General features: G+C 42.8%; 1 protein-coding gene across 3 annotated transcripts in view; it reads right to left on the bottom strand.

Moving 5' to 3' along the window:
* SUGCT (succinyl-CoA:glutarate-CoA transferase) overlaps positions 1–26,934 on the bottom strand; it is a 2,028,246-nt gene that overhangs the window by 1,319,024 nt on the left and 682,288 nt on the right. For all 3 annotated transcript variants that reach the window (XM_069613297.1, XM_069613296.1, XM_069613298.1), the window contains exon 7: positions 16,220–16,311. In XM_069613297.1, the coding sequence (XP_069469398.1) occupies positions 16,220–16,311 (92 nt within the window). The remainder of the gene's footprint in view (positions 1–16,219; positions 16,312–26,934) is intronic.

Raw genomic sequence — 26,934 nt, 5'->3', positions numbered from 1 at the left:
CGACACCTTCCTCCTTACACTGGTTAAGCATCCACTCCTCAGGTGGCAGATCCTCTCTCTCGATACATTTTCCAAAGATCTAAAATAGCGAACCTTTTCTCCAATTTCTTTCCCGTGTACACAACACGCAAGTATGTGGTCATGTGTTGCAATACTGCTTTAATCAATGATTCCCCCTTGTGGCCATGGCATGAACATCTCATCTGCTGTGCCTTTTACCAATTCTGCACTGTACTGTTTGAGCTTGGGTATGTGTTGGGAAATGTCTTACATAAATGCATCAGAGGAGTAATGTCTCCCATTGCGATGAGTCTCAATTGACTGTTAATACTTACCAGTGTTTACAAAAATACTTTTATGAAAACAACAAATATGAGCGCGCTCCAACAATCGCCACTCAAAACCTCTATTTTTCAATAATCTCAGTCTACCTCTGAGTCGGTACCGACCGTTTCTCTAGATAGACACTACGGGCCTCATTATGACTCTGGCGGTAGCCGTGCCAGTAAAACCAGCATGGTTGTAGCCGGAGTAATTTTCTTTCCGGCACCCAGGAATGGGCAATTACTGGGGCATTGCAGCCCCGGCAGATCGGTAATTGCCCATTCCTGGGCGCCGAAAAATATTAATCCCCATTCCCATTGAGTCCCATTGGACTCAATGGGAATGGGGGGCTGGACGCACTGGCACCATTTGTGAATGGTGCCGGTGCATCTAACATGGTCTACTCGCTGTTGCTGGTCTGCCCGCCATGTCAAACCTGTTGGGCGAAAAGGCACCCGCTCGCAGACCTCGTAGTTTGCCGGTCTGGTAACAACGGATCCGGCAAGCTTACCGGTACCGTTGTTACTGGACAGTCAAAACTTATAATGAGGCCTTATGTCTCCTTGACCTTTTCTCAATTTTCCTTACACAATTTTCGCTCTTCGACACCTTAATTTACCACAAATACACAGACAGACTAGGTGACTCTTCACATTAATCCTTAGTGATCACTCTTTATTTCCACCGCTAATAATACCCCGTTTACAGGATTTAAATTGTAATCATATACAGACCTGTCCTGTACATAGCCTAGTTTACTTCAACTAAAGTGTATAACAATATCTTCTGAACCCCCTTGGGTTAGGAATCTCAGGCTCTCTCTCTCTATCGTTAAGTTACGCATTAATTTCTAAATTACCACAATCCCATTCCCTCAGTTTGCCATTCCCCTTAGTCTACTCACCATTTGTTCGTTCAGATCGAGGCCTTCGGTATTGACTCCCTCCTCCAATCGACCACTTTTGACTTCTGTCCGCAAAGTGCCTGTGGAAACCAGGTAGGGATTTCGGCAAAGAGGGACCCTGCCCGCTATCTCAATTTTCTTGCAAGAATTCTATATCGGCCGATCTCCACAAGAAACCCCACCATCTTCCATCTAGATAGCAGAAGGTGCCTGATCGTCTGAAACACTGGAGTCTACTGGTCGATTGGTCTTACTTCGAAACCATCCGACATACTACCAAGCAAACCCTTATGGTCCTTTTAATCGAAGTAACATATTGTACGATGGAGGGGATGCAGAATAACTCTTACACAAATAATAAGACCGACTCAGGAAGTTGGCAAAATGTGTCTGTTTTATTCTCAATTGTCTAAAACAGGGAGTTACAATGGACATCAAGGGACGTCGCACAGCACAGTCAACGTATTTCAGAAAAAAGCATTCTTATATAACAAAAATTCGTCATACGTGTTGTCATACTATGTGGCAAACTAAGAAAACCTATCTGAGATTGTGGTTGGTTCAAGGGGTATATCTAAGTATACTTTCTATAAGGGCTTGGATTGTGATTGGGTCTCTACAGTCAGGTGGACAACTTATGCCCACCCCTAGTGCAAGTCATCTTCAAAAGTTATTATGTACACAGCATATCATTGGCTCTCAAACTATAAGGCCCTTTGTTACATGCCCCTCTACAATTGGTTGCCATGCTTGTACCCTTCTGTGACATTCGATTCACTAGCAGCACGTAAACTGGTACCCCAGGTGCTGGTGGGTGGACCTCCCCACCCAATTAGCCCACCATCCCTCATGCCTTCAGATTGTCTTTGAACTTGGCCTTGCAGTAGCTTTTCTTCTCTGGGAATATAAGGGAGTGTGAGCATGTTCTTATCAAGGTTCAGGTCTGCATGCCCACGTCTATTTCCATCCTGGACTCACATGACAGGAGACCATGAATCAGCCCATATTATAGCATTTAATTGTCTTGAATAAAGAAACTTGGCAATCATGGTGTTCTCTCTTTGCAACTTAACAAGGTATGCCTCGGTGTCTCACATTCACTGTTCTTCAAGGACTGATAACCAGTTTGGCTGCTTTAGCCTTTGACACCAGGCCAAACAGCCTTCCTTTGGTCCATTATTTCTTTGCTGTGACACACATAGCTATCCATCCTTCTTTCTCCATATATTTGAGCTTTACTAAAATTGTGACATTGAATATCCAGATTCTATATAATACCGGCACTGCCTGCAGTCTATTCACTACATATAGCCAGCCTTTACGATTACTTAGTTTACTTGCGTTACAGCATCTGTACAGTTATAAAACAGCTTGCATTCAGTGCTTCTTCACACGTGCAATCTTCATTTTCGTATGCAAAATTCTTCTCAATTCTTTACTTCGTCATCAGATTCTATAAGGTCTATGCATTCCCTTCTTTGGTCTCCCTTCTCATTGCGTCAAGCTCATTTCTAGTGATGTCACCAGTCTCTCCTTTTCACATCTTCACATTTCTGCGGGGATCTCCGCCAGGAGACCGTCATATCTTCAGGGATACATCATATAGGGTTTTTTCAGTGGATCCCTTGTCTCAAAGGCTCTTCGTAGGATAGGCACCATTACTGGTGTTGCACATGTCCCAATTTCCGGTTTCCAACATATAGGCAGAATAGGGGTGGGACTTCATGCAGAGGCATTCAGCTGCTTGTCTACAAAAGACAGACACAAGTGATCACAGTTCAAGGGTATTTATTAAACTGTAAATGCAGGGTGGAAAAACGCCTAACCTAAACCTAAATCTATGGTGTGAGAAAGCGTCGACCATCAAATGAAAATAAGGCAGTCCTTGTGGCGTTGTGTCAAAATAAAAGGGCCTATACTAATTAAAACCTATTGCCAATTCCTTACTACTAATTACAGAAAGAGTGTGGGATAGGGTTTCAATAAAGAAAGAAGTGTTCACAAATAATAAGTCAGGATGTGATTGCCAGGGGTCTCACTTCCACACGTTTTCAGCACGATACAAGGTGGACCTTGGAGCACAGCACACACTCGAGCCTTCTCAGCACGAGACAACAGTTCCCCTATCAGCTATCAGGTTCTTCGACAGTTAAGTCTACTTTCAATAAAAGTCTGTTGCCTTTGAGGGCCTGATGCATTCAACAAACAAACACAAAGTTCTGTTCCACATTTACTTTGGGTGACGGCTTCACCCCCAATTCCCACCTCTTCCGGGCGCAGACCCCTTACCAATCGTATTCCACAAAAACAACTAAACAGTTCCTTTCTCAATGAAGTTTGGGTGATGAGCTTTCAACCCTGGATGTCCCTCGGCTGGGCTCAGATCCCAAATGACAAGTGGGACACTTCACTTCCCCTTGTCCTGCAATGTTTCCTGCTTTCACAAATCTTAATGTCTTATCAAACAATGTAGTGTGACTTACCCTCGATTTGATTCACTTTTGTCAACACAATGTTCATAGGGACTTCAGGCTTCATCCCTTTTCATTAGACTCCCTCTACCTGGTTCACTCTTGCCAACTTTAAGAAACAGTTCATTGGGCTTTTCCCTTGGTTGTCAGCTTCCCTTTGTCGGGTTCACTCTCGTCGACTTTTACCAGCTATTCCTCATGGGACTTTTAGACTTTGCCCCGTTTCATTAGCATCCCTCCACCGGGTTCACTCTTGCTAATCTTCACCATGCGGGATTTATTCCCCTTCTCTACAATCATCGGTCGGTTAAAGACTATCGACGGTACAGAGGATTTCACAAGACCCATGTATGACCACTTTGACCTCTTCTCGCCCCTTCCCAAGTGCATCTGGTTATGGTAGTCTTTCTACCATCGGGTAATCATCCAGAGTAATCCTTCTTGAGCACTCGCATGGTGCCGGCCTCCTCTGTTGCTGGTTTTTCCCCTCTTTAGATTTTCAAAGTTCAATTTAGCCGCTCGCTACTTTTCGTTTAACATAGTTTGGTTTCTTATCGATACTCCCCTTGACTCATCAGCTGTGATGAACCGCTTTGCTTTCTTTCTTATTGGAGTCCAGGTTGGTACCAGAGACAGCTTAGCAATCAGCGAAGGATGGTCTTGTGTACCATTGACATCTGGTGCAAGACACGCTGGCTATTGTTCGCAGACTCATCATTCCCTCTGCAGAGGTTTCACGGGCCTTGGTCGGAAAGGGCAAGGTTGAGTCTCTCCTTGTCACCCTCTCGGTCTGTGCCCTCTTTCTCCTCCTCTTGAAATGCTGTGCTGAGTTAGCTCTTACATCATGCTGTCTGCCTTGTTCATGGTATAGTGTTGTGCTCCACCTTTTATCCCCATGGGGAAAAGAAAGGAACGTCAGGTGTGTGAGATTCTGGTCAATTGCCTGACTCTGCATGGCCCTAGGGTTGGGACATGTCAGGTAAACAGGTTTGGACTTGGTCCGTTGTCTTCCGTGGGGTGTAAAACTGTTTGTGTCGGAAAATGGGGGGGGGAGGGCATTAGAGTGTTCGAGTATCCTACGGGACAGAAAGGGGAAGAGGTGGTATATGAAATTATAGTGTTTGTACCATGGGATTTGATAAACTTAGAAGGGTGAAAATGATAGTATTTATTAGACAGACGGGAATGACTGGGTTTACTATCTTGAAATAAACTGGGGGGTTGTGGGAACGGTAGTGTTTTGTCCTAGTAGAATGGGTGTTCGGAAATAAATAACCAGAAGGATTTGTAGAGGAAGGATGGGGGGTATTTGAGTGGAAAACAAGGATTCTGGGAGTTGTGGGTTTTAAGTGCAATGGGGTTTGGGCTCCCAGGGTATCTATCAGATGCAGAGGGTTTGTGGGATTGAAATAAGGAAGATCATTTTGGTGAAAGGGAAGTTGAGTTGGCGCAACATATAAAAGCTTGAGGGAGCTTGTTTTCCTCGGAATAATACTGCGTCTCACCTAGGATATTTCCCCAAGCATAACCTCAGGCTGCCCTACCCAGGTGATCCTCCCTTGCTCATCCACCCCTAGAGTTGGGATCTGAGAGCGCCGCCCGTCTCTGACCAGCTGAATAAGGGACTCCCAAGGTCTACCTGGGAGAATATCCTCAGGTTTCTCACATTACCTCATGTAGCACCCCAACCTCTGGCCATTTGGAAAACATGTCAGCAAGCACAACTGTCCTTTGCCCTTGGCAAACCTAGGGGACCAAGTAAATCAATTGCTAGCAGATCCCACGGTACACGTGGAACCTCTAGCACAACCATAGGTGGAACATGAGTTCTCAAAATCTTGTCACTATCGCTGCAACTCACACACTCTTCGATCTTACACTCAATCACTGCGTCCATCTGAGGCCACCAAAAATCAGTCCTTATAACAGATTTTGTCCTTGAAACCTCATTTGGCCCCTTGTGCCCCAACTCAATTACACAAGGTCTCATGCTTTCTGAAACCAATAGTCAATCTCCTCTGTACCATGCCCCTCTGAACAGAAAGCTCACCTTCAACGCATTTAAACCTTCTCTACACCTCGCCAACGTTTCACAACATTAAGTTTTGCAGACTGATACACATCATTCTCTTCACATGATTTCAACCACTCCTCTCCCGCTAACGCATCAGCGCTAAAAATTTCTCTTACCTCCTCACTCAGCTCATCATTCAGCAACCTGCTATATCTCCTTACAGGATTGCAATGGTATTGTTCCTCCCTTTTACATGTTCAACCATGAAATTCAAACCATGAACTCTTGTTACCCACTTGATAATACTCCGAGACACACCATCAAGCCCACCTTTATTGAATATATTGACTAAAGGCTTGTGGGTCTGTCTTCACTACAGAGCTCATCCCATACAAATACACTTTGAACTTTTCAATGGCCCAGATCACGGCCAAAGCCTCCTGTTCGATCACTGAATACCTTCTTTCTACATCCCTCAAAGCCCTTGTAGCGAAAGCCACTGTGGTTTCATTAACATTACAATCCTCTTATTGCAACACTCTGCCTAACCCGTGGTCACCAGCATCGGTTTTGAGACCTTCTTTGAACCCTTTCAGCATTGGTGCATGTATAATACTTTCCTTAATATTCTGAAACTCCTCGTCACACTCACTAGACCACTAAAATGTTGCCCCTTCCTTGTGAGTCTCCTCAACTCATTAGTCCTACTCGCCAGCCCTTTGATACATTTTGCATAGTACTCAACAAGCCCCAAAAAAGAGGAAACCTCTGGCTTGGACTTAGGAGCTGGCATCTCTGAAATCCCTTACACTGCACTGACTTTGGGCATCGCACCTTCTCCTGTCAACTTGTACCCAAGATAGTCCACTTAATTTTACCTGAAACAACACTTCTCCAAATTCAGGGGGAGTCCGGCTTCACCCAACTTCACCAAAACACTACACAACCTCATATCATGACTCTCTACATCCTAACCCCATATCAAAATGTCATCCTGGTAAAACTTCACCCCTTCCAAACCACCAAGTAAAGTGTACATGACCCTCTGGAACACACTCGCAACCGACACCAAACCAAATGGCATGTGCACAAATTTGAACATCCCAACATGTGTGAGAAAAGTCATCAAATCACAAGAGTCAGGATATAAAGGTACATGATGATAGGCCAACTTTAAATCCAACAATGAAAATACCTTGGCTCCAGACAAATCAGCTATGGGCTCATTGATTTTGGGTAAAGGGAACTTCTCACCAATCATACATCTTTTGAGCCCTCTTTGATCAATGCATAATCTAACAGCCTGTTGCTTTTAAGTGCTCCAACAATGGGCCTAACCCACTCATACACCACAGTGGGCTCAATAACTCCTGCCTTAGTCATCTGCTCAAATTAATTTTCTACCTCCTTCTTTAGGGCCAAAGGAACTGACCTGACTTTAGCTGCCACGGGAACAGACCCTGGCTTGAGTTGGATCTTGTGCATGAACTTTGAGATACAATCTGTCTTGAAAAATATGACGGGCCCATGTGGAAATATCTTCGCGGGACATGACAGGCACACTCCCCACTGCACACGTATTCTTCACATTCTCACCACTGACCACCCCTGTATATACAGGCTGCCTGGTATTGGGATCAAATGTAATTCATAGGGCAGCTTAGCTGCTCCATGAGATCAAGTCTGCACTTACATTTGTCACATAATTTGCCACTGCCCCATTTTCCCTGATATTCTAGCTCAACCTGCATCTGTCCAATAATGTGGATGGGATTCTCCCTGCATGCACAGGCTTTGACGGAAGCCTCCTTTAGTACACACTTCCGAAAGACTTTCTCCCAGGTATCCTTCCCTATGAGGTTGTAATCGGCACCACTGTCAACCAACATTAGGACTTCTCGCCCATCAATCTTGATCAGAGATCTTGGCTTCTCCAATCACACACCAGTGACAGCATTTATAACCTGAGTAACTCGCACCCCACCCACAAATTCACAATCTGAATTGTCTTCATCACCTTCATTCTCATGCACACTTCCTCCAGCGGGTGCCATTCTGCAGCATTTAGCCAAGTGACCTCTTACTCCGCACACACAGCACTCAGCATACATAGCTGTACATTCTCGTGAGTTGGCAAGGTGCTACAAACTCCCACATTGGAAGCATCTTTTTTGATGCGAGTCACGAATCTCTTGTCTGTCTGAATCATCCTCATGACCTTCACCCCTCCGAAACCCGCTGTACTCCTTCCTTTCTCCATAATTCCCGGGCTTCCTAAAGTTAAGCACCCTCGAGTCACTGAACTTCCTGTTCCTCTGCTTGTTAGTCCTCCCTGCAGAGACAATACTGACTCCTACATGATTCTTTTCAATGCTGATCGTCTCATTTTCTGCACTGAGTTGTTCGATACACTGTGCAGTATGTTCCACTTGCTTAGCAATCTCAATAGTCGTCCAAATTTGGGCCAAGTTCCTTCCAAAGTTCCTCCCTGATCCGGTGACCAGTATATTTGATCATCAATTGATTGTGAATGTGCTCATCATGGCAGTGACAAAAATGACATTTTATTGCAAGCCTACACAATGCTGTGATGATATCCTCAATTGTCTCTCCATTATTTTGCTTTCTGGTCCCGAAGTGGTACCTGGCCAAAATCTTGTTCTCCTTGACCTCATAATGCTTGTCAAGCTTAGCAATACTTATGTCCAAGCTATTCCATGAGCTGGTGTCAGCTGGTTGCACTGGTTCGGGAAGCCTCTTGAATACATCTTGGCCTGCACTACCTAGACATTGGTAGAGGAGAGCATCCTTTCTCTCAGAGTAATTTGGCCTGTAAACTGCCAACACAAACTAAAGAAGTCTTGCCGCCACTCCTTCCACTTGATGAGCAGGCTGTATAAGATTTCTTTTTGTTAATCCTTGTTTAATAACTAACACTGCATATGGGAGAGAGCTCTCCTATAAATCCATTAAATGAGATGCCCGGTGAGCTCAAGCAGGCACGTTGCTTGAACTAATCTCTTGGTAAACAAACAGAGGATCTTGAGTAACACGGAGTTATTGGCGACTGGAAAACAGATCCGAGAGCAATGCAGAGCCTTCTGGAGTACGCAGGAAGTGCCATGCAGGGTCTTTTGCTCTAGTAGGCCTTCAGATGTATGTCGGGCTTCCCTCTCCACAACCCCCATAGCGCAGCGTACAATGGGCTGGGTTTCTGCAACGCTCTAGCGTGACATGCAATAGGCCAAGCCTTCTCTGACTCCCGACTCCCGAAATGGTCCGGAGTGAAGGGTCACAGCTCTAAGAGTATCGTGGCACACCTTGCTAGGTGACTTTTCTGTTTGGGGCACTTGCGGGCAAGTGGACCGGATCTTTCTTTTCCCTCCACATGGCACGTTACTCAGACTCTTCTGGGGGCTTCCTAATTCGCCCATCCGCTAAACCGGGTCACCTGGGGTCTGCTGGGCAGTTGACTGGAAGAGTCACACCTGGGCACTACTGTCCTCTGCACTCCACTGCAGCCAAGGAGGACAGTCCTCGTTGTGAGTGAAATGACTGACACCACAATGATTGGATCTTCAAGATGCAGACATTTATTAAAGGTAAGCGGTGTAAAGTTTGGCAGCAGCCAGCCCCATCAAGGCATCTCTTACAACTGTCCCTAACTCAATCTACAAACTGATCAATAACAAATCTGAATTGTTGTCAGGTTCAAAACGCCTGACATAACAAAGGAACAAGACAGGGAAGGAGAAAAAAGGGAGAATGGAGTTGTGCGACACAGGACAGGCAGACTAGGGAAGGGTGAGAATGTACATCATAACACTCACAACCACTTCTCCCGGTCCTGCCGGCCTCCTTCTCAAAGCTTGCCACCGGTCTCCAGCTACATATTCCTTAGCTTCCCGCTGCATACACTCTGCACTGATTCACGGGTCCTGAGCACTCCTCCTGCCATCCCACCACACTGGAGAGGTCCGCTTACACACAGCTGACCCTGCCTCCACAGCAGACTGTGCTCCCACAGCTGCCTCCATTTGGTTTTGGCTTCCATCTTTTAAAGCTCCCGCCTTCATTACTTTTACAAAAAGGACTAGACCGCTCATCAGCAAAGTGGTAGTCCTGCCTGGCTCCTGTTGTCCTCCTCCTCATCCCAGTACTTGCCTGGGCTTGATTGATGTTTGTTCTTTCAACATGAGGATGTGTTGGTCTAGTCATCCTCTTTTTCGTCCCAGTACCATACTGGTACAATTTAGGGCATATTTTAGGGGAGTCATGTAGAAAAGGCTTACAAAAGCTGGATGGGTGGAGGGTTCATGGTGAAAGGAAAATGTGGGATACTGTGTCTCACCTAAAGACATCCTCTCCCCACTCCCCAAGTCTCCTCCACCCAGTTGATCCTCCCTCGCATGTCCACCCTGAGGGTCAGGATCCGAAAAAACAAAGGCCTTTCCCAGGCCACCTGGGAAGAGGATACCAGGGGAAAATAAGTGAGGACGCCCTCAGGTTCCTCACAGGGAGAACAATGATGACTTTTTAATTTTGTTGGATATTCACTTTTGCCACCTAGAAGAAATAACACTCCTAGCTATTTGCAAAAATTAGACACATTAGCAATAATGCTTATAGTAACATTTTTACATTTTGTAGCCTTTAATGTATTATTTTAATGGCACTGAGAGTGTTGGTCCTTTATAATGTGGCCAGACCAGTATATATAACTATATATATAGCAATGTAACTCCCATCACATTACCCAAAAATATTCTGTAGTAACCAAGCAGATGAGGAGACTGAAACAAGGTGTGACAGATGATTCTGAACACATGAACACAAATGACCGAATCCACTCAAGTAACTAATAATGTGTGGTACCAGCATATGAGCTGAGTAGAGAGATGTCTTATGAGAGCTGTGATGTGTGCTCTCTTATCCCCTGTGCCATGAGTGCCTCCACAGTTGTTATAGCAACTGAAGTACCCGCGAACACAGCACATCTCTTAATTCACCTTGTACTTTGTATGACTAGATGGCAATTCCATGGTCAGCCAGCTTCTCTAGAATGGGTGAAAAAAGCAAATTCTCCACGGGAGGATAATTACATACAAGAGATGAAGAGGATGATAAAGGCCAACACACGGCACAAGGTGATAAAATATATCCCATCAGAGACAAGTGGAGCAGGGATCAGAATAGAAGAAAATAAAATGCTGCAGTGATAAGAAAGGGAAAGAAATATCTGGATGTTGGGAAAGAGGCCACTTATAAATAAAAAGGGACTGTTATCACACCAGAGGGATGTACCGAAGGACTGATGGTGTGCAAAGCACTAGCGCTCTTGGAGCAGTGAGAAGAGGTTGTGCTAAATGTAAATAAAGCATGTCTCAACATATGGCCTCAAATCAAAGTTACCCAAATGGGTCAATAATGATGGGGGACCAGTACAGATATAACCCCAGAGAAATGCCACTGTTTGCTACTGAAACAATAGTACAGTAAACATTGGAAATAACACCAGATTCAGACGCATTTTCGAAGTACCGGGCATGAAGGTAGGAACAGCAGCATTAATGGACCGCTATTGGGCTTGTGGCTCCAGAGCGTACATGCAATTGCCCTCGAACTGGGGAGGCCTACGCTCCATATTACTAATAAATACACAGTTCTAGTATACCAGAGTGAAGTACAAATTGGAGACTTCCCTCGAACGGATGCACACCTAAGAAACAAAAAGTCCCTCAAACGCAGTAAAAGAGAACATTATTTCCCGATCAAATCAGTAGAGGCCTATGATGACAAACCAGATGTTTTTGAGCTATTCAGCAAGACGGCAGTGTTCTTTACATCTTTCTTTACTCCCGGTTTGCAGGCAATAACAAATGAAAAATGGTTACAAATAACCAGGTGGGAGTTGATACAAACAATAAATGCAACTGTGAAAGGATTTAACACCATAACAGGGGAAATGGGGGCCATAAGACTTATGACCCTAAACACAAATATGTCTTTGATCTGTTAACTACCATGGAGGGTGGTCTGTGCATACAAATTGGGGCCTTCTTGCTGCACGTACAAACCTGCCCACAATGGAGAAAATGGAACCCTCAGAGTCCATAGCCACTTTAACACAGTGGTCTTCAAACTTTTTTGGCCTGGGCACCCCTGAGCAAAGTTCGGTGACTTTTGTGTGCTGTCACCGCACCCTATTCCCAGTACAGACCCTGGGCTCTCCCCACCACTATCGCAGTGCTGCCGCCCATCCTGCTCCCACCACAGTCCCATGACACAAGCATACACACATCATACACATTTAAATAAAAAATAAATCGCCATAAACATACCTTCTGCAGGGGCCTGCACGTGGTTGCTAAAATGCCCCGCTCCAGGTTGCTCTGCTTGTATGTGCGAGGAGGCACAGGAGCACCCCCTCGCACATACATACATGCAGTGCCCCAGCCATCATTTCCAATAAGCTATGCAAGGCTGGCGAAGCAAAACACCCCCAGCGTTGCATGGCTCAGTGATCATGTGCGGCTGGGGACATGAACTGACAAAGGCAAACAGTGTTTCCCTTTGACAGTTCAGTCACCACAGGAGCACTCCCTTAGCTGGAAAAAGCAGCTGAGGGAGTGCTCAGTGTTTCACTGGGCTGGCTCCTCGGCTCCTCCATAATGGGTGAGGTGGCCAGTGGGTGGATGCCCCCTCACCCATCATAGATGAGCCGGCAGGTTTGGACTGCCCTATATGGCAATAGGGCGATGACCGTACCAGAAATGCAAAATGCTAGTGTAGGCCAGTCAAAATGGGACACTTTCTTGGCCAATGTGGGCCAGTTTGAGGAGTTACTTCACTATGCAGCTAGTAGTTTTGACCATTGTTGCTGAATAAATATTCTTTAAATATCACAATTTGTTTACATTTGAACAATAAACAACCCCTTGGGTACTATTCAAACAGTCTGTGACTAAAGAACTGAATATCCATTTGCAACTGCTGGCCATTTTTTCATTGGTGCCTAAGACCGTTTAATGGTCCAGTCTGATCATGTGAGCTGCCCCTTCCCATTTCTTCCAAACTTTTTACATTTCATGGTGGGCTCTGGCACCCCCCCTGGGATGCTGCCGCGCCCCCTGCACAGTTTGAAGGCCTCTGCTATAACAGAATTGAACACAAAGATGGTGGAGGAGGTGGATGAACCTGAAACTGATGATTGGTCCAGCCATCTGTTCTCATGGATACTCACCTGGTTGGCTAATGCATTGAAGATATTAATAGTCATAGCAGTGTTTATATTTTTAGTGATATCAGTTTCCTTGAGTCTCTTTAGGTCAATAAAACAACTGGTATACGAAACAACTTGGCTGGTAGTCTTGATCTTGGTAGGATACTTGGTGTACTCTCCTGCCAGGTTTCCTCTCCTCTTTAAGATGATTTCAATACAGGAGAGTATACCAGGCAGATTTAAGTGGCAAGTGTGTTCCTATGAGAATGTCCTGGCAGGAGAACATACTAGGCAAGGTCAAGATGAACAGTGTTTAAAGTGCAACATATGAAGAAGTCCTGATAAGGATACATCAGGAATAGCCAAAGACTATATTGAAATCATCTTAAAGAGGAGAAGAACGTACACCAGGTATCCTACCAAGATCAAGACTAACAGCCAAGTTGTTTTTCATACCAGTTGTTTTGTTGACCATAAGAAAATCATGGAAACAGTCACTAAAAATATACAGCACAGTGAAGAGGAATCCAGGGAAAGGTAGCAATCCCCTGGAACTGTGAACTGTATCCATTGGGAATGTTTATGTTGGAGTTATGCCTTTCATTTTGAACATTTGTGCACTTTCAAGGCCAATGACATCACCCTTTTCACTTTAGAGTTATTTCTTGTTAGAACGTGAGGGCCAGAATAGTATTTTGGACACAGAACATTTTTCTTTGGACATCTTGACATCGGACAGACCCTCAGTTTTGTGTTAGGTAGGGAAATACCTCTTAGAGTGGGGATAGAGAGGCATTTTCCAGCCCCCTTTGGGTTTCAATAAAGGTTTTTGGCCAAACCTACAAGCCCCTGTGTGCGTGTCTCATTCCGGGTTCCTCACACCTGTTAGCACCAGGGAAGATCAAGTAGAATTGTACAGAAACCCTGTCGATGGATCGAGGAAATAAGCTACAAGTACATTTGTTGTTTAAGTAAGGGGAGATGTAGCGTTGTCACTCTATATTCTTAGAGAGGAGGGGATGGAAGAAGGAATGCAGGAAATTAGGGCATGGGAAGGGGGGGACGAGGACAAGTATGAGAGTAAGAATAAAGATTCAATGTAATGCCCTTGACTACAATCCTCCATTTATTTTTCCGCATGTGATTTGTGCCTCCCCGCTAGGCACATCATCCATTCTACACCCTCGCCAGAGAAACAAAACCTCCAACACCCAGCCATTCCATGAAAAATCTATCGCTCCACCCGACTGATTCAAACAAAGATTAGCAACCAAAATTCGTAAGATTTTCTCCTCCAACTAGTTTTCTTCACAAACGTACTGTGGATGCAGGCAACTAACTTTTCTCATATTGGATGATCCCGTTGACATATGTGATGAAGACACCATTAAATTATATGCATTTTTGCCTCATAACATAAAATTCAGTATCAATGCTAATTCTGCTCCCTCTTCAATTGAAATAGGTGTTTCTCTCTGCGTGTTCCAGGGAAAACAGCCCCTTTAAAATATTTGTACAGTGTATTTCAGCAATAAACGCAATGATGTCTCAACTAGAAACTAACAAAACACAAAGCATATCGATTTGAGAAAACCTGCACATCCTTGAGGTTTGATTCGTTTTTTCACAAACGTTGTTGGGCTCTATTTCCGTGTTAAAATCGTGGAGAATTAAGTGTAACGTATAGCAGAATTCATTTAAAAGGATTAATTTCAATTGGATTCACACACATTTCTTTTGGAATTAAATTAGCTGTCCCTGCAAAATAATGCATCATATTTTGGCACTGGAATCTAGCCCCGATTCCATGGTCAACCGCTTCTGGCACATAAAATCAATACGGGTTTCTCAACTTTACACTTGGAACATTTTGAGATGAACCCAGTACAAAATTTAGAATTTGTGCATTTTCTTCCGGAATTACTATAATTTCTAGTTTCTTACACTTGTGTGGCAACACAGAGTATGTTTTTGCAACAAAGGTTCCAACCACAAAGCCTCTTTTTGGTGGTATCTGATTTTGTAACTTCATCAAAGGGTCTGTGGTGGGGTTCCAGGTCCCCTGACACCCAGTTTAGTCATGTACAAGTCATGCTGACTCTGTATCTTTTTTGAGCTGTTCATTCAATTTGAAATGTACCAGTGTCTTTAAGGCTGGTTGCATTACAAGACTGTGGCTTTCTAACTAGGCATGGGCCCATGAATTGTCTGTGCAGAGGATATCCTTATGGCTACGGGTAGGCCCTATATCCCTAGGATGTAGTCAACCATGGGTCTTCATGTCCCCTATGGGTTAGGCCCATTTGTTGGTACCTTGCACCTGTGTCTACATTGAGCATGTGGGAGACATCCTCCACAAGGATGCTGGAGAGTTCCACCCATATGCTGATGATACTATGAACCAAGACAAACTGCAGGCAGTCTTTGATTCCCTGGCTGAGTACCTTACTTGCATAGCCAACTGAACGGAGTCAATGGCTAAGGCTCACGATAGACAAAACAGAACTCATAAACATGGGTTTGGAGAGTGTTTTCGGTTGTGGCAGGGTTGGACTGCCATACTGTTCATTCATAGTGTGCTCCACTATCAGCAGCCAAGACGCAGACCACAGAAACCCTTTTGGACCTCAGTCTCAGTATCTCTGTGCTCAGGAAGTTGCTACTGTCAGGATTGTGTTCTCCTACTCATGAGGTTTCCATCCTCTACTCCAGTCGCATTTGGATCAGAGAGATAGTCATTTCCTTGGTATAAATTGTCTTCATCTTTGGCAATGCCCTATACCATGTTTGTTCTCAGAATCCTGTCCGACCGTTCAACTCCCTCCACTCAACCCTTTGTAATTCATCTGGATGGAGCAAAGAACATGAGTTACAGGAAGAAAGTAGCCATGTCTAATCCAAAGAACAGGGCTTGGTGGGTATGCAAAAGAGACCTGGCTGATTATTGGAGCACGAATGCAAGTTCTGGTTAGAGAAGTTATAACACGGATAAGGCTGCACAGAAAAAAGAGCTCGACAATATGACATTTTGGAGTGTAAGCATGGACACATGTTTTCTACGGCCCATCTATAATAATCGTTATTGGCAAAGCTAATAGCTTTGCAAATGTAAAGAGTAAGCATTTTGTGTCCGGTGGGGACTTTACAAAAAAAAGATTGACCATCTACATTTACAAAGCCTATCCTTTTGACCAGTTTTACCAGTAGTAGTGTTGGAATCTGTTATACATAGAACTGTATAAAATAATGAATCGAAAATCACTGTGACTTGGTAACTGCTTTACCTCTGGTCCTGTAATATGCATGAGGCCAGACATTGCTGATGCGATGCTGTCATAACCTGCCCGCTGGAACAAGGGGCCCGTCTGCCCGTAACCTAAAGAGGAAAGCAAAGAAGCTCAGAAGTAGAAGACACAGCGACACATTGGCACAAGTAGAAAAAAACATGTGGAGCAGTGTTGAGTATAGAAGGGAAGTGGGCATCAGCAGAGCCGGGCTCATCTTAGTTTGTATTCAAAACTTTAATTAAACAGTGCATGACACAGAAGCGGGAAAACATTCAACAATGATTATACATGTGCAATCAAGACATTCTTATCATAAAAATGAGTACAAAATCGGCCTCTAACATTCATAAGAAAATTAATAACACCTTCCTTTCCCTCCCCTGGAATACATATCAATACAGTTGCACAAGGCTTTCCAACCTAAACGACAGAATGCATCGAGTGGTCAATGTCAGCCAGCTGGAGGTTAGTTAGGAAATATGTAGGGCATGTCAAGCCTCTATTTTGCACTGTGAGGTCTCCAGATAGTCGGAAACCTCAGAATCCTGGTTAAAGGTTAACATCACAGCTACAATGGCTTCCCAAACGATAACATCCCATTGCATGATTATTGCAACTTGTTGCCGCTAGCAATAGTAGTGTAATTAGCTTATGAAGGGCTGAACCCAACAGATATCCAACCTTGTCATAATTCACCCCTTTCACTCTCTTACCTGCCACGTGGGGCAGGCTTTGGGGTCTGTTCACCCTTGGTATTCCCTTCCGAATCCTGTAACACGCTATTGGGGTGATCTGGGAGCTCTAAACCTGCATTCCCTGCTTGACTTCACATCCACATCTATTTTGGGGATTTTTGCCAGCTGTTATGCTTTTTTACCCAAAGGACTCCACTTCCCAGAATGCCTTACGCACTGCTTAATATCCACCCTTGCAAGACAAGATTGGATGGAGGATAAGAAACGCTGACAGCTGGCAGGAGCTTGCAGTGATCACACCTGAGATATGGGATCATTGGCCAGGTTTGAAAGCCTGTTTCATTCAGTTCACCGCTGGTCACTGTTGTGGTATCCCTTTTTTGGCCAGTCTTCTTGATTTAATTATATATTTATAGCCTCTAGTTTCAAGCTACTTGCTCCTCAAGCCATGGATTTCGATTTTGTTTGCTTATAAGTATTTTCTAGTTCCTGGATTTCGTTTATAGCATTCCTCTGTTTTTGAGTCTGCACATTCCAGTGCTTTTTTCATTTTCATAAATTTTTATTAGAATTTGTTTGTTAAGCAAAAATACAACTTATATCACAATGCAGATGTTCATGAGGATTTACAGAGAAGAGAACGAAACGAAAGAAAGAAAATCGAAATGCTCTTCATGACCAAATTAGATCCATAATATATGATTAATGGACTATGTGGTCATAGCTAAGAAAAATGGAACTGCATAACTATGAAAAGAATTGCAACCAAGAATTCTACAAAGATATTTGGCATATGCGGGGAAACAGACATGGAGACGGACTAAGAGACAAACACGAAGACAAAGGGGGAGGGGAGGCAGGGTATGTGAGGGTAAGAAAACCATCAAAGTTTCATGAATGCAATATGTGTGGTATCTGGCATAATATGTAAATAAGTAAATCGGTTGATACATCAGGGAAAGAAAATTAGAATATGCATGTTGAAGTTTATGTACCATGCGTAGATGCATTAAAACTATCCAGGTAGCGAATAAAAAAACACCATTTAGCATTGTACTTTGAAATAGAATTTAGATTTTTTGCCATGCATAGTTGCATTCTTTGTATGTTGCAGATGTTTTTCCACCATCCTCTAACAAATAGGGAGCGAAAGTCCTTCCAATTGGATGTAGTGAGTTTTAACACTATGACAATAAGTAGGTCCTAAAGATTGTCTGAGTCGGGTGAGAGGATGCAATAGATAGCAAGGCTACCTAGGAAGATGTTCCAAAAAGAAAGTGGAACATCCACCCAAAAAATAAGTTTAATGTACTTCCAAATATCTTGCCAGAACCTGTAAATAAAAGGGCAATTAAAAAACACATGTTCATATGAGGCTGGAGCATAACCACATGACCAACATTTATCATTAGCATCCTTATCAGATTTAGCTAGTTTGACAGGAGTAATACACGCTCTGTGCATAAAGAAAAAGAAATGTTGACTGACACTGAAATACGTTTGATTTTAGAAAAGAGACGTGACCAGGTGCGGTCTTCAATAGAGCAGTCAAAATAATTTCCCCATCTTAATCGCACAGGACAAATCATGGAAATAGTGGCAAGAATACTGTAAAATTTAGACACCTTAATATCCGAGATCATGGTCAACTGCAGTAGTCTAAAGGCATCCGGTGAGAGAATATCATTTGAGAAATGATGTAAAGCATCAAGGCAAGAGTTGACAAGTTTGTTGTAAAAATTGAAGTCCGTATTAGAGATAGTGAATTGGTGTTTTAATTGTTGAAAGGAGAGAAGAGAAGGGCCATACATAATTTGTTGAATAAATCTAATGCCTTTTTTCACCCAAGATCTCCGATTCAAGATTCAATTATTAATCACAATATTTTTATTGTGCCATAACAGAGGGAAGAGGCACCTCTTGGGAGTTTTAGTATGAGGAAAGATAAACCTTTGTAGAGCATAGATTGAGGCTTTAATGGGATCAGAGATGGCCATGGGGAAATGCTTAAATATGTAGATGAGGTCTGTAATATCAAAGGGATGGACTAAATGTTTTTCTAAGGTACACCATGTCGGAATGTCAGATGTTTTAGGGCAGGCAAACCAGCATTGGGATTGTTTTAATACAAAAGAAGAGTGATGTAGTTTAAAGTCAGGGACCCTAACCCCACCTATTTCATAAGGTGCTTTTATCTTGAAAATGGCAAACCTTTTACTTTCACCATTACCCCAGAGAAAGTTAAGTAGAACAGAGTAGATAGATTTAAAGAAGGACAGAGGCAAAGGAACCGAAAGTAGCTGTAAATAATATAGGACCATAGGGGAGAGCATCATTTTAATTGGATCAAGCCATCCTCACCATGAAAGATAAAGAGGGGACCATCTGGAAGTTAAATCCATGAGCGTATCCAACAAAATCTGGGTATTGAGTTTGATAGTATCATGAACTGTTGAAGCAAAACGAATTCCCAGATATCTGATAGAAAGGCTGAACCATTTGAAGCCAAATGTATCAATGTCATGTTTGAGACAGTAAGGGTTAAGGGGTAAAATTTCAGACTTGTCTTTGTTGAGTTTGTATCCCGATACGTCGCCAAATTGATATAGTGTGTTGAGTAAGTTAGGGAGGTGAAGCTTAGACTTTTTAATAAGAATATGGATGTCATCAGCATACGCTGCCACTTCAATATAAGAGGCTCCACCTGAAATACCAGGTATGTTTTTGTTGGATCTAATCAGATCTAATAATGGCTCAAGTGAGAGAATATACAAGATTGGGGAAAGAGGACACCCTTGTCTGGTTCCCCTAACTAGAGGAAAGAAAGAGGAAGATTGAGGTTGATGCAAAGTGAGGATTTAGGGGAAGAATAGAGAAGTTTGACCAAGGAAATAAATGTGTCTCCACATCCATGCCATTGTAAATTTTGGAACATGAAGTCCCAATTAACATGGTCAAAAGCTTTCTCTGCATTTAATGTAATGGCCACATAGCCTTGTTTATCCTTTTGATTTTTTGCCGTTAGATGAATGGCATCGAGTAATAGCCTAGCATTGGAATAGATATTATGCCCTTTTACATAGCCAACTTGATCTGATTTAATCAGAGCAGGGAGAGAGGATTCAATTCTATTGGCTAGAATCTTACTAAGATTTTACTTTCGACATTGATAGATGGGCCTATAATTACTGGGAAGTGTTGGGTCCTTATCGGGTTTAGGGAATAGTATGAGTAGGGCTTCAGAGAATGAACCCGAAGAAGATGTTTGGGATATGAAGTAGGAAAATAGGGTTTTAAGTTTGGGTATGAGAGATGGAGACATACTTTCATAAAATTCGGTGGACAGGCAATCTGGACCAGGGGCTTTTCCGCTACCCAAACCCTCAATGGCTCTGATGATCTCTAGGGATGTAATATCTTTATCTAAATGGGAAAGATCGGATTGAGGATATGAAGATCTGTTAACATTATTGAGAAATTAAACGATATGATCATGAGGAATGGGGGTATCAGGAGTATATTAATCCATATAGAGCTTTTTGAAACAGTTTCGTATGTCCTTAGGATGAGGATGTGAGGTTCCTGATGCATCCTTAATGTGGGATATGAAAAATCTTTCTTTTTTTGTTTTCAAGTAAGAGGTAAGCGCCTTACTGGCTTTATTGGATGTTTAATACATTTTTGCTTTATATTTGAGAATGGTCCCAGTTTCTAGATCAGTGATCTCATTATTAATTAGAAAACGTAGGGCCATGACCTGACAAAGGTTAGCTGAGTTAAAGTTTTGATAATAATTTTGCTCAGCTAAAGTAAGCTGAGAATAAATACCGTCTATATGTTTTCTGCGCAAAGCCTTTTTTTCCCCCTCAATAAGCCATAATATGACCTCTTAGAGCAGCTTTAAACGCATCCCAATTATTCACAACCAATGTGTCACAATCTTGATTGTCAGCATAGAATTGATGTGTAAATGATTGAATAGATTGAATGAACTGTGGATCTTGTAAAAGGAAGTTTTTGCATTTCCAACGGGCAGAGGACTTGTTGATATCATAGAGATTAAAGGAGTTACATACAGGGGTGTGATCAGAGATAATATTAGAAATCTTCGAATCAACAATGGAACCAGTGAGGGTTTTAGTGGAAAAAATATAACATAGGCATGAGAGTGTGTTGTGAGGGGGTAAGTGGAAAGTATAGTCGAGTTGTGTGGGATGGGAAAGCCTCCAGGAATCAAAGCCAGTTTCAGCTATGCACCCAAAAAAGGATTTGTGAGACTTGGTAGTTTTGAACACACAACTGGACTTTCGATCTAAAAATGGGTCAAGGATCTGATTGACATCTCCACACATAATTAAATTAGAGAAACTGTTTTTGAGTATCATTTGTTTGAGAGAAATCCAGAAATTGGGGTCAGGCAAGGTAGGGCCATAGACGTTAGAAAAGAAACCTGTGTGGATACAATCAAGAGTTTAACCCATATCCATCTCCCATTTGTGTCAGCACCTTGGTCCAAAATTTTGAAAGGTTGTTCCTTGCTTATTAAAATGGTGACCCCGTTTTTCTTGGCAACAGCTGGACTAGAGATGACCTCCTTGACCCAATGGGATTTGAGTTTCATTACTTCTTTACTGGATAGATGTGTTTCCTGTATACAGGCTACCGATGGGTTAAATTTGTTAAGGTGCGATAAAATCTTACATTTTTTAATGGGATTATTGCAGCGTTTAATGCTCCATGTTACACACTTGAGGATCATTTAAACATATTACATAATTATAGAAACAAAGCCGGAGACCATCGTAACATCAGGATCTAATATGGCAAGGATGCATTTATATTCACAAATACCTAGGAGATGACCCATAAGGAAGATACATGAGGGAAAGGGGAAAGGGCTAGGGAGTCCGATCATGACTGTATATATCAGAACAAAGGAGGTTACAGCAAAATAGAAAGATCAGACTAGGACAAGAAGAAAAATATGGCAGGGATAGGTAACACCTGCTGGGTCGTCAAAAGGAAAAAGAACAACCCACAGTGGAAGACGGACGTAGCAACAGCACCCGTCCCACCAATTTATAATAGAGGATAATCATGACATCAAGTGAACAATAACAAGCAAGTAGAATATTATGACAAACATGTTATGGAAGAAGTGGAGACATTAGCCGATGCAGAAGTATCCATGTCTTCTGACTTGATGCAGCGTCTGAAAATTCTTAGATCATCTGGATCATCAAATACAGAGGTACGACCTTCATGTGTGACTTTAAAGGAGCATGGCGGGTATAGCCCATATTGGATATTCAGCTACTTAATAGCTGGACGAAAGGATAGAAATGCTTTTCTGCTTTGGGCCGTACTTCTGGCAACATCCTGTGAGATTAATAACTTGCAGCCTTGCCAGATGAGGGATCTGCGTTCCTTGGCAGTGGATAGGATGAGTTGAAGGTGAGAGTATTCAAGAAGGTAAAATATAAGGGTTCTGGATGAAGGGCGAGAGGAGTTTATAAACATTAAGTTGACCAATTTGCTGAGCACGCTGTATATTGAATGCAGTATCTGCAGGTGATGTAGTAAGGCTGGAGGAAGTTTTTGCAAAAATCAGATACTTCCGGTAAACCTGAAATTCGAAGATTGTTACATCTACTGCGATTTTCTAAGTCTTCATTGTGTTCCTGGAATTCCCTGACAGATTTCTCAAGCAGCGCCACTCAGGGGGATACATTTTCAACAAGACCCACTCTCCTCTCCACCTCCTCCATTCTGTTCTCGAAGCCTAAGCATCTGTCATCTAATTGTTGTAGCTTTAAGTTTGTGGTCTCAATGAAGGGCTTAGGTGCTCTGATTTCTAATAATATGGCTTCAATAGCAGGATCAGAGCTACTAAGCGGGGGTGGTGAGTCACTTTTGGGTCTTTTAAGGTTTGTTGTAGATTATTTTATGGCAGGTACGTTTTTTTGAGTATTTTTGTTGGAAGCCATTTCAGCTGAATTTGGTGGCTGACCAGTATTTAGAACGGAGACAATAATATAAAGGAACTGATGCTAGGTGCCCCAAAATAACATGTATAGAGGAGCACCGGAGGCCATTGATCAGTAAAATGGTGATGGTTCTTGAACGAGATCTGGAGACAGCTTTAGGATATTATGAAAGGACGCATTCAAAATTGAGATGTTGCTAGATGATCAGGTGTACAGTATTATATTCCATAGTTTACAATTATTATGTCCATATTATGTATACTACCTACCTCCAATATATGGCGATCGAGTGGAAAAGATAGATAATAATAAGGAGCAAACAGTGGGTGAAAAGTGCAAAATGCAGCACCTTCAATGAATACCTTGAAGTAAGGTGCTACATCTCAGTGCTGTTGTAACTGGAACAGTATTTGCATGGGAAGCTTCAAATGAGCTTCAGACTCCAAGCGAATTCAGTAGTTGTGGCCAAAAGGGAAGAAGCAGCTATTTAGATCATGAAAATCTGTAGCGATTCCAATTTTATATATAAGTTCCAATAGTCTTTGTAAATGTTCGAAATGAACGTAGGTTAACTTGGACGGTTTCCTCTAATGATAATAAAATTAAGAGGATGAACAACGTAGTACAGAAAAAACACTGCTGTGGTAAGTGCAGCTTCCAGGCTTCAACACAACGTGGGGAGAGTTTGTGTTCCAAAAAGGGGTTTAAAATGAGGATATCGCCAATTCAGAACAGCGTCAATGTGCATAAAATATATAAAGGTACGTAATTTAACTAGATGCTCTTAGATATAATATTGTTTGTGTAGTTAGACTGCAGTACCTGTGGTGGCACTGCTGTGGAGGAGGAGTGCACAGGTCGAAGCCGGCACGTCAATAAGGAAGTGACGCTGAGTGTCTCCTCAGGTAGGGCGGATTCCGCCAGAGGCAACAGTCGGTGTGATGACGACGGTTTGCTTGAAGCATCCCAGATGGGCAAAACGGCACCAGAGCCTCAGAAGTTTCTCGTGGAGCAGTCCAGACGCATCCCACAGACAAAAAGGTAACAAAAATTGAAAAATAGGGTAGTTCGATGGCAAGTAAATAAAAGGTGGCATGGAGCGGCAGGGCTAATCGCCCATCTTCTCAGGCGTTCAGCCACACCCCCCATATTGGAGTGCTTTGTTGTTCCTGAACATCAAAGTTGGTCTGTGTTCTATAGTTCCTTGTACTTACTGTGTTCTGTAGTCTAAACCTGATCCCTTAGACACCCCTTCTTTGAAATAATTGCTATTCTTGTTCCCTTTTCATTCCCTGTCTGTGCAGGGACAGGGCAGATTTTGGGCCTTTGCTTGTGTTTTCCCGGTTCCTGGACTCCTTATTGGTGTCTGCTTCTGGTTCTCCCCTGCACATCTTCCGTGGTTCCCTATTGATTGTTAGGTATTGTGTTTTCTTTCTACCCCATCTGTGTGAATACCTATGTTTTTCTCACTATCCTGTAAGTACTATTCCTAGGTGTCCCGTATCAAGAGTCTTATGTATTAAGGTATCCTACCTTTACGGTTATAGCCTTTTGGTGTCCCTGTTTGATCGTCAAGCTTTGTCAGCATCACTAGCATCTGAGGTGGTGTTTCTTGTATTTAAGTTGCCTTATAAACTGCAATCAGGGGCTTCAGCTCACAGACACTGTCAATGCTTGTCCTATATGTTGGCTTAGCGCGGACAGCACCTGTAAAAGCAATTGTAGCAGAGGAGCTTTCATATTTCCCTTGTAATAAAAAGGCACTTCTACGTATCTACCCCACATCCCCTTTAATATTTCTGTATCACATTTTACTTGCACAACCTGGGTGATAGTGAGAATGTATCTTGATTTCTGAGTGCATGTTGTTTGATACGCCTTTACTTCCTGTGTGATCTTGTGCACATACCACCTCCCAAAATCCTGTGCCTGGTCTCTCCTCTTCACTTGTGCACTTTCACCTTTATATTTGGAAAGAGCCCGTTTAAGTAAGTCACTATTGACTCTTACCTTCTACAGAGGTTTCCTCCAACATTTGTCTGTGACAGTCAAGCCACTAGTTCTGACACAAATGCACTGATTTTCATTATTGGGCATTTACGTGTAGACTATGTTTGCCAATGAATGTCAAATCCTAGATTGCCAGATACTAGTTCAATGTATTGTTCTAATCCAGATTCTATTTCTAAGAAAACCTTAACAGCAGAAACCCAGCAAGACAATCCTTTTATTAAGATTGCCTGTCTAGAGGCTAGTCACAACTCGGCACTGGCACACGTGGATGCTTTTCATTCTCAAAAACAATCCTAAAAAGTAGTCGATGTACAATCAAGCCCTAAAGTAGAAAGAGACTCTTTTCTGGGTCCAGCTGCTGAAACTAAAGTAAATGCTCCAGCTCACGTGGAAGAAGGCGCTAACTCCTACCAGTGTGTTTCTTAATGAAAGGTGAATGAAAGGATTCAATGCTGTGATTAGCTCAAACCGAAATATAACGAATCTGAAACCTTGTTGGCAATTCCCGAACTATTGGTCGTTAATGTGCTCCTTTTACAGATCGAGAGATACGAGTGTCCCAGTGTTGATGAAATCTTGATTGAAAGTGACATTATCACGCTGTTTTCTTGTATTGAATTCGATTACCAAAAAGAAACACTGTCATCCACTGTGAAAACGGTTTGAAAAGGTACAGCTCAGTCCTTGATTACTGGTTCCAAGGAGTCTACTGCCTTAGAGGTGACTTCTGTGCCTGAGCCTCTGGCGAGTCTCATGTTAACATCAGAGTCTTCAGTCTACCTGAAACGTTGTCAGGAATGGCCTATCATTTTACTGTGGCACCCGTAATAATACTGCTTTAGCCCAATCTGCATCATACAGAAGCTGACCTCTCATGGCTATCATGTGTTAACAATACTAGAATGCTGGACACAAAATAGCAATGTCATCAGCATGGAAACAAAAGAAGCTCTTAAAAGCAACAATTGCAAACTATTTCTCAAACTTGTACTGTCACATTAGCTTCTGCAAAATACCCTACACAATTACAAAGCTGTCAGCACAATGCCTTATTTTGGCATCACGTAGCAGCTTATTGACAGGGTCCATCTGCATGCTACTGCAAATATATAAAAACACCCACCAAATAGTTACCAAACGATTACTGGGGGACTACGCCAGAGTTCATTTTATTCTGTTTGTGTAGCCTCCTTCCCCTGTTGATATACATACATTAGGTGTCACACAATTATAAGAAATAGTAAAATGCACAGTTGTAATGTAGCAAATTGTAAAATGAAAAGCACAAGAATAAAGTGAATGAAGTGTGAAATAATGAACAATGGAAACAATCATTCAAATTTGCAGTTTGGCAAATATAAATAACAGTCGCTGGCAAATCTTGTTTTCAAGTAAGATGGTGATCTATGGGATTACCGGTTATTTTCATTGTAGAGAATGGTGTCCGCGTAGTTCATTATAAGTCAAGTAGGTGTGTTTGCTAGGCCCGAATGCTACGGTATGCTCACACAGACGTCCAAACAAGTCTAACAAATGGCAGAAAATAATACTTCAAAGGTCACCTAAGTGACTCAGTACAGTGATGTAAAGCACTACTTGACAGGTGTCGCTTACCTCCCGTCGGCTTCTTATCACTGTTCACCGTAGGAGTAGCTCAAGTAGAAAGTGGAGATTGATGGATAGGATACCGGGCTCCTGCCCCTCCATCACCCAAGGACCACGAACAACTACTTCTTACCACTTGTTATCCGTGTGGCGCTCCGCGTTGTTTAGCAGCCTTTAAATACTCAGATGCTTCACTAGGGTCGAAGGCTCCTACTCCATTATAGTAACAGCAGAAAGACTGAGCCCATATTCCAGGTAACCACAAAAGAAAACTTGTTGCCCGTGCGCAGTAAATAACAGGGAGAAACAAGGCTTGAGAAATGCTCCTTGACTTATCTACCCCAGACTAGCGAGACAAAGTCGCCTGTCCTTTGCCCTTAACATAAGGCTGGGTAGCGCTGCTGCCAAAAGG

Source organism: Ambystoma mexicanum, chromosome 5p (genome assembly GCF_040938575.1).
Source record: "Ambystoma mexicanum isolate Mex_15411 chromosome 5p, UKY_AmexF1_1, whole genome shotgun sequence".
Lineage (NCBI taxonomy): Eukaryota > Metazoa > Chordata > Amphibia > Caudata > Ambystomatidae > Ambystoma > Ambystoma mexicanum.
The sequence above is the reverse complement of the archived record's forward strand: the minus strand, read 5'-3'. Positions and strand labels throughout refer to the sequence as shown.